This window comes from Hibiscus syriacus, unplaced genomic scaffold, assembly GCF_006381635.1.
Source record: "Hibiscus syriacus cultivar Baekdansim isolate YM2019G1 unplaced genomic scaffold, ASM638163v2 tig00112471_pilon, whole genome shotgun sequence".
Classification (NCBI taxonomy): domain Eukaryota; kingdom Viridiplantae; phylum Streptophyta; class Magnoliopsida; order Malvales; family Malvaceae; genus Hibiscus; species Hibiscus syriacus.
Genome location: NW_024063340.1, coordinates 845918 through 861722, shown reverse-complemented (window position 1 = coordinate 861722; position 15805 = coordinate 845918). Strand labels below are relative to the sequence as shown.

General features: G+C 33.8%; 1 protein-coding gene across 1 annotated transcript; it reads right to left on the bottom strand.

The window, feature by feature from the left end:
- Positions 1 to 3391: 3391 nt before the first annotated feature.
- On the bottom strand, positions 3392 to 12139 carry LOC120179937. Its single transcript, XM_039185384.1, has 15 exons — positions 12022 to 12139; positions 11793 to 11870; positions 11345 to 11428; positions 11069 to 11242; positions 10848 to 10916; positions 10617 to 10743; positions 9674 to 9746; positions 9330 to 9446; positions 6108 to 6227; positions 5945 to 5963; positions 5235 to 5310; positions 4832 to 5160; positions 4332 to 4447; positions 4144 to 4237; positions 3392 to 3863 (listed from the first exon to the last, which is right to left on the bottom strand). Exons 1-15 carry the CDS (start codon positions 12109 to 12111, stop codon positions 3786 to 3788), a joined length of 1644 nt encoding a protein of 547 aa, XP_039041315.1. The 5' UTR covers positions 12112 to 12139; the 3' UTR covers positions 3392 to 3785.
- Between the last annotated feature and the right edge of the window lie 3666 nt (positions 12140 to 15805).

Below are 15805 nucleotides of genomic sequence, written 5' to 3'. Positions count from 1 at the left end.
CTACACGTACTTGTATATAATTTTTCGTAGGAAGTTTAAATTTTAAAAGGTCATATTAGTAATTTAGTAGGTGTAAAATTAAAATTTATAAAAAAAATATGGAATTAAATTATAATAAAATATATAATATAAAAACTTAAAGTATATATAAGCAAAATTTAAAACACCGGTCAGTCTATTCTTAAATATTTTCAAAAGAAAAGAAAAATCAATTTAAGTTTGATTTCCCAAAAAAAAAAGCTAAGAACTTTTCTTCCATACATTTTGTTTAAATTAATTGTCTCCTTGGAGTGGTATTTTTTATTGGTAGCCAAGTTGTTCATCACGAGAAATTTCCTTTTGATTTTGCAGATTTTCTCAGGAAAGTATATTTACTAGCTAGGCTTAGGTGTGTTACTGGGGGACGGTGTTGGAGTTATCATATTTCTAGAAAGAAAGAAAAAGAAAATCCCATGCAAATCATACACGTTTGTACTTCCCAGATTCTCTTTTGATGTTCTTGTCCTTTCTTTTTCGTTACAGCTAACATATACCAGCAGGGTTATATTTTTAAAATGTTAAAAAGAGATTAAACAAATTATCAATTATAAATATAAAAAATATTTAAAATATATATTAATTTAAAGTTTTTAAGTGGGATAACTATTTTTGTCCACTGGATCCATCCGAGTGACAATTTCCCTTGCATATATTTATAATTTTTCTTTACCACTTCTGGCTTTCGTAATTGAGTTGCATGGTATTGAATGGCTATGAGAGGTCCTCTCCTTAGGAGAATATATATTATTTTACATTTTTATACAAATTTACGCATTATATTATTTGTATACATTTTTATCATTATATATTGACTATTTAATAAATAATATATTTTAACAATTTGTACCAAAGAGAGGGGAAGAAGAATTTGTGCTCCTAACAAGTATTGAACCTACCTTTAAGAGAGTGGAAATATCGAGTCAAATATTTTAACCACTTACTCTAAAGATGGTTAAATTTATTAAATAATTTCTTATAAATATGTTTTCAATATGAAATGTATTCTCTTATTTACATTGTATATGTAACATAATCTAATATATATATATGGACGAGTTTATATATTATAAATAGAGTTTATTATTTAACTTTCTTTAGAATTGCACGAATCAAATGATCTCAGTGATTAATAGATTATTATTATCTCTTGAGATCGTAGGTTTAATTGAAAGTCTTTGAATAAATACTATATTGTATTTCTCCTAAATTTATATTTAAAAAAAATTAAAATTCTGTTATTTTGCGTAGTAAAAAAATATTTGTTTGGTATCTTACCAATTAATGATTCAGTTTAAGATATTTTAACAAAATAACTTCACCCTACCCTAAATTATGATTTTTACCCCAACTCATCCAATATAAAATTCTTAACTTTGCCCTCGTAGCCTAAACGTTTTCTAAAAGGATTATTATAAAAATAAGTGTCAGATTACCTCGAAAAACGTTTTGCATATATAATTTTTCGTTTAAATTAAGTGTTTATCGTTTTTATTGGAGCACTTTTAGATGCATGAATCGTAATGATCATTAAATTTAATCTTTTAAGTGATATGTGTCAAGTCCTGATAATTTTAAGAATTTATTTTAAAAAATTTAAAAATAAAAATATTTTTATTAAAAAAAATCCCCGCATGGTCAACCCTCACCTTTTCTTTCCCCATTCTCCAGTTCTCTCTTCCCTCTTTTCTCTTTCCATGATCGTCGGTCGGCTATGGTCGCCACCTCCACCGTCGTTAGGATCGGCGCTGACTCTCGATCAAACCCCTGTTGACATTTCGTCGTAAGCTGTCACCATTTTCTATGGGGAAACGTTCGAAGGTTTCGTCGAATTTTAAGACACCATCGTTGTTTTTCGTCGATTCCAGTCGATCCCGACATTCATATGCCACGCCGTCACCACTATTCGAACCACCATCCAATTCCGTTCAAAACTCATCCTCGCCGACGCTCTATCGATGCTCCTCCGACGTTCAACCATGGTAATAGTTGAAATGAGATATTTTAGTTTTTTTGAGTTTTTTTTATAATTTCATTAAAAGTTTTTTTAAAAATAAATTAAGTTTTTTCAATTTTTTCATTTTTCATTAAAATCAATATTTTTATTATTAAAAAATAAAAAAAATATAACAGTAAACATCTAAAAATATAATAAAAAAATTTATGCATCAAATTTTAATGAAAATTTTTTTAAACATTAAATAATTTAGGTAAAATTTATATATTTATTTATATATTCAGCCTTTCTAAAAAGGTAGATAGGTAGGTACGGCTGCAAAAGAAATGTCAACGATTACAAAAAAAAATGTTGGATACATTCAACCTGCAAAGTTTGAATGATCAGTTCAGCCTCGTCTTTTCTTGTTATTATTTTTGGATTTAGTTTTAGTTAGTCATTTTTTGTGATCCTTCCTCGATTCATTTGTACGTCATCCCATTTTGATTAATTTGATTACTAATCGAATAGAATTAACTATAATCAAATTAATCAAACTTTTTTAACCATTAATTAAATCAAAATTTATTTAAAAATTATTAACCGAACTGATTTTTTTTTTGGTTAATTCAATCAATTTTTGAATTAACCGAATTTTTTAAAAAATTTCTAATTTATATAACAATTGAATATTTTTTAATTCAAAAAAACATGTTACAATTAATTTAAATAATATATAAATTTTTTAATTAATTAATATTGATTTAAGTTTAAAATTTATTAGATCTTAAATTATTAATTAGGTTTTTAATAGTTTAGGCCGAACCTATATGTTATACATAATATATTTAAAATTAAAATTTTATTTCAGTTAATTCCGTTAATTAACCGATTTCAAACTGAATTAACCGTTAACCAAATTCTAAAAAAATTATTAACCATTCTCCGACAGAACTAATTCGGTGGCCGACCAAATTAACTGACTAATTCGATACGGTCGGTTAATTCGGTTAAAACAAAAAAATAAACACCCCTAAACATGTCGTGTACACCCCAAATCCTAAATAAAATTTAAAAGATTTTTTTTTTGATAGCATGGGTTCAAACACTTTTGAAAAATACTTCTGAATTTTTTAAAAAAAATACTTTAATCAGGAGAAAAGGTAAAACTCTGGTGGATCCTGGTTCAATAAATATTATATGGCATATTTCATCAGGGAATCTCACTTTTCCCGCTTTCAGCCATGTCCTGGTTAGGGTCTTTTTCTATGCTTTTCTTTTCCTTTTACCTTGTGCAGCAATTCCCCTCTTTTCCCACCCACCCTCCTTTCAGTAACACTACAAATGAGCAACCTGAAATACACATATAAAGCATCTTTCTACCGTGTCGCTTAAGGCAATAACTGCAAAAGCCCATTCTCATTAATACTTGCTATTTTCACCCATAAATAAATTTTAGAATTTAGCAAAATATAGTCAAAAGAAAGGGATACACGACCATCATGGTATCTGCAATGATCACCACTCACAGTCTTTCCTAATAAACTCATAAAAAGTCCCCAGCATCAATGAATGTCCATTCTAAACAAATTAAATAATGCAGGTCAGGGGAAATCTAGTTGTATATGAGATTCTTAACCTAAAAATGTTGTTGCGCACAAACACACACACACACGTTCTTAAGGCACTTTTTGAGTTTTGTAATGATTTATATTCTACTAAGTTGTTGATGACTATCATGTAAAGGTACTGATTGTGATAGTTTCCGGAATGAAGATGCATCGATTTACTATCCCGGGATCATGGGAACAATTTAGAAGTCTCGTCCAGAACTCGGTTTTGGTACATCAAAGTTCCCTCCTACATATTTATCCAACACATTTTTGAATGCCTGCAATGTAAAATGTATTAAAGCTAAGAATGCAAATTTAGAATTTAGACTATATCGAAGTATGATGCATCATAATTCAGCAAAATTTCCTGTCTGATGTGTGTCTTGTGTGACCATAACCATTGTAAAACTAGAGCAATGAATAGGAAATTTGACCATAAAAATTTTTCTAACAGAAAATCTGCTAGCAGATGACATCTAAAATCTGTGCCATAAACTGATAATTGATAAATACTTCATTTGTTTTGAAGAAAAAAGTTCAAAATGGTCAAAGCATCACCTGACGTGCAAATGACTCTTTCCCGTTTAGAATAGCATCCATCGCTGCAAATTGGTTATCAAATACTCCATAGAAGACCTGGTAAAATTTGTTCCTGAAACCATGAATAAGTACAATAGTTACGCCAGAAACAGTTGCATAGACAAGACCAACATAAGAGATTAACTCTAAGAATAGTTAAAATGTACCGATCATCTTCAGTGTTGTGTTGGTCTATCTCGTCAAATTTCCGTGTAAGGACTTCTGCCCCCACTGGTGAAAGTAAGTGCAGTATTAGAGCTTCCAGAGTTCTGGGGAAATTGTGCTGGAAAGCAATAGAAACAAATGGATAACTATTCCTTCATAAGAAACAAGAATAACATAGAAAATCAGAAAGGTATAATGAAAGAAACGAAAGTAATTTAAACTTTGATAGGTAACCCCTTCATTATGCCATTGGTTTAAGTTCCTTCATGCAGAACCCAATTTTCCCATATTTCGTTTTCAAGTAGTGTTAGAAGAGGACAAAACCCTCACTTGGAGAAGCACCAATCTAGCATGCACCATTAAGATTTAACATAAATTCTTCAATTTTGAAATAAAAATAATAATATTCTTCCAAACTCAACACAATTCAAAAGAGCGTTGACGAAAATTCTAGGCGCATGGTGATAGCATATTAATTCCTTATAAGAGACAGAAAACTCACCGCCATGACAAGAAAAATATCCTTAAAGATGCCTAGCTCAAGGGTCCAAAGAACTTTAGCTACTGGATCTTCTTCTAAATGAAATATTTCGGTTGTTAAGGTTTTATTTTGCTCATTTGTCATATAACACATCAAACCATTTGTCGAATTAGACAAAACTAGTTGATTTTGATCAGAAGCATTAACACGGTCATGAACTAAAGCAACAAGTTCATGAAGAGCCTGGAGAGCACAGGGGCCCAATTCATGCAAAACAACGTGTTGCTCCTGTTCTTTCTTTTTCAAATCATTGTTCTGTCCAGCCTGATCCAAGCTATGGTCAACGTTGCCTGGTGAAAAAAGTTATCAAGTTTAATAATGGGTGCAAACAATCAGTTTCTCAGCATGCTTGTCAGAACCTAACCCTTGTTACATGGAAGGTTTGGTTTATTCCCCTCCTGTCTCCACATAGCCGAAGAATCCTTCAAAAGTACTTGATCCTGTCCTAGTTTCAAAATAAAACAAATAACACATCAGTTGATGGACAAGGAACACAAAAAAGAAAGAAACATCTGAACAAACAGTGATTTTTAGTACACCTCAATACCAAGGCAAGAATACAGTATATAACCGGTAAACATAAGAACAATGTTGACTATTGCATTATCCAGTGCTGCCTAAAGCATCATTTATCATGGTTCTAGTCCATGGTAGCCAAGGATCAATTAACAATGAGTTACCAAATGTTCACTGAAGCTTTTAACTTTTAAAACTTTACGAGATGATTTGATCTATTTGATTAAGAATTTATGTTTTTTTAAGCTTCAAATTAGCAGATGAAGATTTACCTGCCACAAAAAATTTCAAGATTTCAATACAGCTATAAGATTTTAAACCTAAATTCAAAGAAAACAGTTTCTTTTGTTGCAACGAACCATTAAAGCAAAGAAAAAGATCTAAAACCAGAATTCTGGACACAGATGTAATCTCCATAAACTCAAAACCCACAAATTGGATAGAAATAACAAGCCAGAAAAAATGGATTATTAAACAAATGGTTTATCATAGAATGTCAAAATGACCAGACAAGTGTGTCATGCCAAAACATAACAAATAGTATAGCACTGAACATACCATTTCTCTGTCCGTCAATCTTCACATAACAGGTTCATTCCATGAGCAACAGAAATTTAAGTTAGATTACAATACTAATAGCAATTAACAGATTTGCTTTCATGGGGCAAAAGGATAAATTATAAAAGCTAAAATATTAGAAAAGATGATGATTTATTGCTACCTTCTAAGTATTATACGCAGATAATATGCATCCATGTGGTCCGCCAAGCTGGACATTATGCTGGAGCGCCACCAATAATTAACAGCAATAGTCAATTCATCACTATCTACTTGGTGGAACCTGTCCGTGGGAAAAAAAAAGCACACAACCTAAGGAAGTACAAAAGCACTGTAGCCCCTATACAACATATTGCCATCAGGGGAGAGAGAAGAGGAAAAAAAAAGAACTTCTAATTCCCGCTTCATTTGTATTATAAACCAAACTACCAAAGAGGCAATGTGGAACAAAGCTATCAAGGTTACAAGTCAATCTTTACTCAGTAAAATCATAAAAGACACAAAGACACACATTATTAGTTCATCCTTTGTAAACCCTGAAATTCTCCTACACAACTCGACTTTAACCTTGTCTCATCATGATATGCCTCAAAATACATGATTCTTTTGTTTACTGTGGCTTTTATGATTATCTGCTACAATTGTCAACAGAAAAAGTCAACTCAAACAGAATATACAAATATTGACTTGCACCACCAAGCATCTTTGCTTAAACATTTGGTTTTCCTGTCCAAATTAGTAATGGGGTTGTGACCCTAATTCAACATTTCTCTCATGAATAAGGATATTTATTGTGATCAGTGAGATAAATGGGGATGGGTTAGAAGTATTGATAGTCTAAAAAATGAGTTTACATGTTGTCTTTCAATCACAACACATTAAAGTAGGATTAGACAGCTTTGAAACTCTAGGTCACAATGAAGTTTTCAATCTCAGGAGCTGATGTTTTAAGAGATCCACCAACCCGAGTATTGTTGAATGTACAGTCACCCATATTTATTCTTGTCAGGATCACTCTTGCCTTCCGTATTCATTTTAAAAAATCAAAATCAAAATAACTATTGAAAATAGAACTTCAAACTACAATTGCAAGTCTGACAGCTGGGTATTGGCTACCCTCAAAATCAAATCTAAGTGTGCCAAACTGAGAGAAAGAGAATTTAATCCTAGAGAAGTGTAAATTATTTGGAGTGAACTTAAAGGAAGAGGAAATTAAGGATTGGGCAGCTATGATTGGATGTTCAGTGGGCTCTTTTCCCTCAGAATATTTGGGACTCCCTCTAGGTCCACATAGGAACTCCAACATTCTATGGGATCCAGTGGTTCAAAGCTTTAATAAGAGGTTAGCGGGCTGGAAAGGCTCCTCTCTGTCACTGGCAGGCAGGCTAGTTCTAATTAAATCAGTTCTATGCTCACTCCCTATATACTTTTTGTCAATGTTCAAGGTTCCAGCTTCAGTTTACAAGACTCTAAATTCTATCATGTCAAATTTTTTATGGGGTGGTGGTGATGGGAGAAAGAAGATACATTGGGTAAGCTGGTCCGATGTTTGTAAACCAAAAATTGAAGGAGGCTTGGGGGTTCCTAATTTAAAGGTGGTGAATAGGGCACTTTTGGAAAAGTGGGCTTGGAGGTTTGCTATTGAGAGGGAGGCGGTTTGGAGGGAAATGCTCTGCATCAAATATAAATTGGATCCTTCCTTGATACAGTTTGACAGTAAAGTCTCTCCTAAACTTTCTTGGATGTGGAGAGATATGGTGAGAAATCATTATAATGCTGATTCGTTGGGCTATAGTATCAGAGGTAAATATAGCTTTAAAATTGGCAATGGGAGGAACATTCGGTTTTGGCAAGACAATTGGACAATGGATCATCCTTTGATGGTATTGTTCCCTAGAATATTTTCTATGCAGTAAATAAAGAAGGAAGATTATCTCAGTTTGGGAGTTCAGTTCAGGGGGTTGGATTTGGAACGTTCAGTTGAGGAGAGAGTTGAATGACTGGGAATTTGAGCAATGGGCAAATTTGATGGTTGTTATCTCTGATTTTTCTATTTCTGCTGATGCCACTGATGGACTGTTTTGGAAGGGGAATGGGGAAGGGTTTTCACTGTGAAATCATGTGTCAATCTATCTTATTCGGGTTCTCCCGATTCAGAGGAAGCTAAATTTTGGAAGTCTAATGTTTGGAGGGGTCTGTTGCCTCCAAGAGTTGAGACTTTTCTTTGGCAAGTTATCTTAAAGAAGTTGGCGGTCAAGACAGCTCTGGTTAAGAGAGGTGTTCAGGGCATAAATGATACTTTGTGTTCTTTCTGTAATCTTGAAGAAGAGTCTTCATCGCATTTATTTTTTTCCTGTTCGGTTGTTTGGCCAATTTGGATGAAATTCTTGGGCTATTGGAATTTTCAGTCGGTTTTTCATGCAGATGCTAAAAGATTCCTATTGGCTTGGAATGACTTGAAGACCAACTCTCTTATCTGCCCATTTATTCCTGGAGCTGTTCTATGGACAATTTGGAAGACCAGGAATTTTATAGTGTTTGAAGGAGGGAAGCTTGATCGAGCAGAGATTTTCTTTCTAGCTAGGTGCAGGCTTGCTTCATGGTTTCTAGCTAAGGAAACTCATGTTACTATTTCCAAGGATGATATTATTGCTGACCCGTCCATAGTGGATTCCTACTCGTCCCATTCTAATCGGGTTTCAACCGTGTTTCCTTGGTCCCCTCCTCCAAAAGGGTTTGTTAAACTTAATGTGGATGCGGCTACCTCGAGTGATTGGAAGAGGAGTGGCTTAGGTGGTATTTTGAAAGACATGTCTGGTTCGATTCTTGGCTCCTTCAAAGAGCCTGTTGGTCCGGGGCCCCCAACTTTAATGGAATTGAAGGCTATCCTAAAGGGTTTAGATTTTTTTGAATCTATTCGTCATAGGGTTAAAGATAGATTGATTATTGAGAGTGATAGTCAGGTGGCAGTTGGCTGGATTAAGGATGTGGTCTCTTGTCCTGTTGTTTATGTTCAAATAGTTAAAGACATTATTCAAAAGCTTAGTGTTTTTGAAGGTTTTATTAGTTGGGTTAGTAGGACAGCCAATATAGAGGCGGATGTCCTAGCTAAGGCGGGTATTGGTTGAATTATGCTCTGTTAAGGGCTGTTTCTTTCTGGTTTTGTATCTCTTGAGGGAGGTTGGTTTGTATTACTTTGTTATATTTGAGTTTAATGAATCCTAGGGCACTCCTTTCCTCCTTGTGTGGATTAAGGAACTATTTTTAAGTTCCGTTAATCACCAAGGGGGTTTTGTTGAGGCCTTTTATTCCTATCAAAAAAAAAAAGACCTTAAGGGAAGCCTGCAGAAACATTTTTTTTCATAAAATAAGAGCTTAACCTTACCAGCCTTCAGGAATGAAAAGTGCATCTCCTGCATGAAGAATAACCTTCTGAGAGTACTCCATGGAACATTGTGCTCTTGGATGAATTGAAAAATCAGGGTTTTCGAGAGAAACAGAACTGCCAAGAGGTCCAATCCCACCCACCCCCCAAAAAATATATATATAAATAAGACGCACCAGAGCAAAGAAAATGTAAAAATATCAAATGCTTGAACATGCTAAGAATGTAAATTTGAAAGTCAATCATGTTACCATCCAAGCGTTCCTTTTCAATAATCAGAGTTTTTCAAATGAATAAAATAAAGCAAAATTAGATTCTTGATGTAGACACACAAAATAGCATACCTATGGTTTGAAGCCTCCCCATATATAGGCATGGGATATAGCATAGGACTTGCAGAAGGGGGCCACAAAACAACTGCAAGGCCATATAGTCCATCAGCAAACCAAAAATTGACTCTGATATTACTCAGATAATAGAGGCATGGATGAATATTCTTATCAACAAACAATGGAAAGGAAATAGAGAAGGACGATCTCAACTTGTGAAGGAAAAAAGGACCATTCATTTAGGGGTATTGGGTCTAGTATTTCTTAAAAAATAAACAAACCATAAGTACGACAATGAAACTCAAACACAAGCACATGGGCAAGATTCCTTATTTGGTCATCTAACATGACTGAGAAGTAAAATTCTGAGATCAGTTTATGGATTGCAAGGCCTCTTCATGATTAGAAATAAGAAGGCTCTGATAAAAATAGCACTTGAATGCAAATACCAGCAATGGTGAATCATACAGAGATATGAAGAAGGATAACTAACATAAGGGGAATAAGAAGATCAAGGGCATCATGATAAAATAATATTAAAACAAAGAAAATAGTTGCCAAGAATAAAGTCACTCCCCCTGGTTACGGAATAATTAAATAATGCTCTTTCCAGTTCCAACCAAAAATAAATATATGGAAATCAATAAATTCATCTTGCCAATGACTTCCATGACACATGAAAAATTCAAGAAAAAAAGTACCAGTATGCATGAGGAAAAAGATTTGTATGCTTTTTATATAATTCAAAAATAAAATAGAAAATTACAGCAGTCCTATATCCAGAGTTGATATTTGCTGGGCAATACAAGTTTATGAGGGTTACAACACATGTCATACTTTGGTGAAAACTATGATTCTACAGATGACAAATAAGAACATCCATCTTTGGAAAGCTAGCCTAGAGAATCAAAATAACAAAGAAATCTACATATTTAATTGGTGACAACAGAAGATTCACCTTGTTTTCTTCCAGTGACTATACATAGAAGATTGTGGTGAGGGTCATAATGAGCGCTTGATCTCGCTTGGGCAATGTTCATCCACAAATTAATAGAAGATAGATTTTTTCCCTCCAATATTGCAGGCTGTCCAAATCAAGCAATTGCAATCAGAGTTTTCATGCATTACTAGTTCTTCTTTAGAGAGCTAACTACTAAGAAGAAGTAATGGCGGAAGGAAATATGCTAACCAATTGGATGTCCTCCAGTAGAGTTTCCAATTGAACTCTCTCTTCATTCTCAGCCTTTATAATTGGGATCTGAATCAGAAATGCCAAAATTCAACATTGCATTAATGTTTGAACAGAAAATTGAAAATGAAAGATAAGCAGGAAAAGTTAAAATCTATCTGGCCTCTTGAGACAAAGAATGTCAGGCGATATCTGCAATCACAGAACTCTTGAGTAGCAACCTGTGCTAGGTAGATTTGTTGTGGAGTGGCATCTACAGATGGTGAAGATCCCAACTCTGTGTCAGATTCTCCAAGTTGATGTCCTTCTAAATTCGAACTAAAGCTACAAGAATTATCAACATTTTGCCTATGACGTTTACAAAAGCAAATAAAAGTAGAAAATGGTAATGGAACCTGTAAACAAATGCAAAAAACAAACGGATCATGGTTCTCGCATTCATCCAAGAGTGTAAATGCATCTCCTCAACGTACAAAGAACATGAGTTAGTGAATTACCCTCTCATGTCTTCTAAGATCACCATAAAAAACTGGCGCAGTTTGAGATAACATAGCCTCCACCATGAATGACCCTACCCGTTCCTAAATTAAATTCCATAACCAAGAAAGATAGTAAAATAAATACTTAAATTGAATATAATAAATTGTGCAACTCCACTAATAAAAATTTATTACTAAGAACCAATAACCCAACATGTTTATCATGGTAATTGAAGCGCTCTTGCTTATTAATTAAATAATTGAATAGACTGATCACAGATGCAAATAAAAAAAAGGGTAGAATTACAGCTACTTTCTAGATTTGAAACTTACTGCACAATTATGCCCTTCAATATTTTATCCAAAACTATTATTCACTTCAAAAACACCATACATTTTCCTAGAAACCTAACAGCTTACAATATTTTGATTAAAAAGTGAGCGTAAGAATCTAGCAATTATAAACCTCTAAATAGTTGAGGCCTCCATTATAAGGATTCCATTTGGAAACAGCTTTCCAGTCCTTAACGCATCCAACGAACACCTTCGAAAAACGAAAATTGAATCAATGAACTAAGATTAAAGCAAACACCACCTCATAAATTAGCAAAAGGAAAAACAAAAAAAAGTTCGGTCCAATTTTTCTAGAGCAACAAACAGAAAAGCAAAAAAGGGATGAGATAACAGAAAAATACGGCGGGAATGTTTCGAGATTCAGTCTGAGAGGCAAACTGTGTAGCTGATGGAAGTTGATCGAATCTTTGGAGTCGTACAGAGTCTTCCATTATTATTAAAATCTTTTCACCTCGAATAAGTTCGTAGTTTCGGCCTTCGGATTTTACTTGTGCGACCTATGTGCCGCTGGAAGGCAGAGGACCGTGTGAGACGCAAGGCTTTGGATCTAAATGGGCCTAATCTACATTCTCTCGAGTCTCGAGCTTCATTCCTCCGCCTTATAAAAATCTCGGTTTGTTTTGGCCCAATACCCTAGGCGGGTAAAATATTTAGGGTATTGGGCCTACCCTAACTTTATTTAGTAAAATATGGTATTGGATACAATCTAAAAGGAATCCATAGGATATTATTTTTGAATGGTCCACTCGTAGTGGGAACAAATGGACAATTATTTTAATGGCGTTATAATGACTCGTGATGAGTCTATTAAAAAAATTAAAAATAAAATTTATAAAATCAAATAAAAAATATTTGATTGAATGTAACTCATCACGTCGAGGTGACGAGTTCCTTTGAATTCAAAATAAACTAGTCGTTACCTAACAGTTGCTTAACGGGCAAACGGGCAACAATGGTCACTTGAAACTCGTCACCTCGAGGTGAAGTGACGAGTTCGGTCGGGGATAATTAAAAAAAATTAAAGAAAAATCAATTTATTCAAATTTTACAAAATACAAAGTAAATTAATTGTAGAAAATAATTTTTTACATGAAAATTACAAATAAAATTTATATATGTCTTCTAAGTTCTTGACGATGTCGCGGAGTAGTTGAATGATAATGTCGTAGGGGTCATCGAGTAAGCGGGGGTCGTAGGCCTTGATCGTCGCCGTCGTCTTGCCGAGGATGTGTACCCAACACACTCTGTGATCCACCTTTGAAATACGATGATGAATTTATGACATTTGATGTCATCATCGTCATATCTGCTTCGACTTGGCTTCTACTTTGTTGACCATATATGATATGGTGTTAGTCACCCATAAGCACATGCTCTGTCGAAGATGTTTGAGTGTACTGCTGTGTATCCCATGAACCTCAAAATAATCCTTTCAAGTCTCAACTGAAGTGTGAAATGGAGGAAATAAACTGAAACTAGCCTGAGATGCTAATAATACTCTTCAGCCGCAGATGTTGAAGTGGAAGACGACAATGACGGTGCTTTCTTCTTGGACTTTGACTTGGTGCATGCGGCCTGATGATGTTGCCATTCTACCCTCTCTTCCGGTGTCGTGAGATATTGTTTGTCATTTTGTTCGTAAACTCAGAGATAGTGAGAATGGTCGAAATCTAAGTCCAGCGGTGTGATGTCCTGACGATGGGGGAGCAATAGTTCATACTGATTCCATAGGTCAATGTAGTAAGTGTGTCGTGATGACCGATTTTCATTATGTTTCCTGTGCGTATCGATTGTATGGAGCGCGTCCATATCAACCTCCATATCAGTTACGTGACACTCAATAATCGCTTAGTGCAATAACGATGTCATGACACATCATAAGTGGGACCCCTCAATAAATCGCCTATGTAAGACATGCTGGATCTCCTCGTCGACATACGAAAGCCAAGAAAACTCTAAATATTAAATATCAAAAAGTATATATAGAGTTAAAAAGATTCAAAAATAATAATAATTGTGTATGTCATACCGCAAAACCGATGATGTCGATCATCATCTGTATGTCTTGTGCAATGGCACCCGTCAACTTCGTCTTTGATATCTTATGACGCCATCTAAAATATTTAAAAATAAAAAATTATAAATAAATAAATAAATAAATTTATGAAATAAAAAAAGGTTAAATAAATAAAGTTAAACAATTAACTTATAGCTAGCGGAAACTCGACCGAGGCATTTGTAATTGGCTTAAAAAATGGGAAGCGATACCAAGCCCAGGACTGTAGCAGTATCAGACAGCATGCTACATAGGTTTTTCGACCCGACGTTACAATTGCAGCCTTGCAAAGCTCCCGGTACAAAAAGACTAGAATCGTCGAGCCCCAACTGGTATTACGGCACACAACGAAGTCTTCCTAAATTTTCAAATAATGAGTGTGCACTAGATTACCGGATTTATCCTGTAATAATATCCCTCATATCACTTGGAAAATAAATGCTCGGAACGCAAAAACAACCTCTGCCTCGGTAGACTCACACGTGACTTGGAATTCAGACTCTAACCACGTTATAATTACCTAATAGCCCCTCACAACTTCGGATGGTGACCATTTTCCCATAACTTGGAAGTCCAACGTCGAGGGATCATCCACGTTCTACCTCACCACGAGGGCTTCATTTATCGGAACATGGAGTTGGTAAGCGATGTCTTCCAAAGTAATCGTCGCCTCACCACTCAGGAAATGGAACACATGCATCTCGGGGGGCCAACGTTGATCAGATCCTTGATCAACACCGGGTACACCTTGAAGCCACGTAAAACTATAGCCGAAAATATACCGGATTGATGCAGATATGTCATCATCAGCTGATGTGACTCTCTGATTGTCATCCCCGACTATGAATATTCCATTTGTCGTCTAACCTACGTTGGATCGACAAAACATGGACGTTATCCAGATACAACATATATTATTGGGTTGTCATTTTTCGAGATTTTCGCACAATATATGTTTTTTTTTTTCAATTTCAAATTTTGGTAAAAAATAAAACCCAAAACCCTTATTTATAGCCTTACGACTAGCTTTTTAAAATGCATGGTCGAGCTCGTCACCTCTACGTGACGAGTTATATCGAATAATTTTTTATTTGATTTTATAAATTTTATTTTTTTAATTTTAAAAAAATATATTTTTAATGAACTTGTCACCTTGGCGTGACGAGTCATTATAACATTATTAAAATAATGGTTCACATGGGACCCATTATGTGTTGACCATTAAAAAAATAATATTCCATGAAACTTGTCACCTCGAGATGACGAGTTCTTTTTGGACTATATCAAATTCCGTATTTTGCTAAATAAAGTTAGGGTAGACCCAATACTCTAAATATTCTACCCACCTGGGGTATTGGGCAAAAAAACCCCAAGAATCTCTATTCTAGAATGAATAAATTTATATTTGTGCTTGTTTATTTATTTTTGAAAATATTTATATTTAATTTATATTCATTTAAATTTTTAATATCATGTTCATGTTCTTTTGTTTTATTTTTAAGTTGTTCGCATTCAATTCATTTAGCATTTGCGAATAAATTCATTTATATGTATAGATAAATGATGAAATTATGTCATTAGTCTTAAGCTTCTAGACTTTACAATTTAGACTATAAAGTTTAATGTCTCATTTAGTCTTTATCTTCATCAATATAAATAAAAGAAAAAGAGAATTGAATAAAGGGGTCGATAAACAAGTTTGTTCGTGAACATAACTAAACAAAACACACCACTATTTATGTTCGTTCATTTATTAAGAAATATTAAATTTTTATTTAGATTAATAAATGAACTTGTATAAATGTTCATGAATAGTTTATTAAACGCTTTATTCATTTATATTCATTCTTATTAATAAGGATAAAATAAATCACTTAATTATAATTTTGATAATAATTAAATTATTTAAAAATTTATAATATCATCACTAATTAAAATATTATTATAATATATTTTTTCTAACGATTTAAAGTGATAATATTTATTCATAATTTTATTTAGTAAAATGGTTTCAATCCTTGATTTTATTATTAAACTTAAAATGGTTTTCGATAACAATAACAATGATC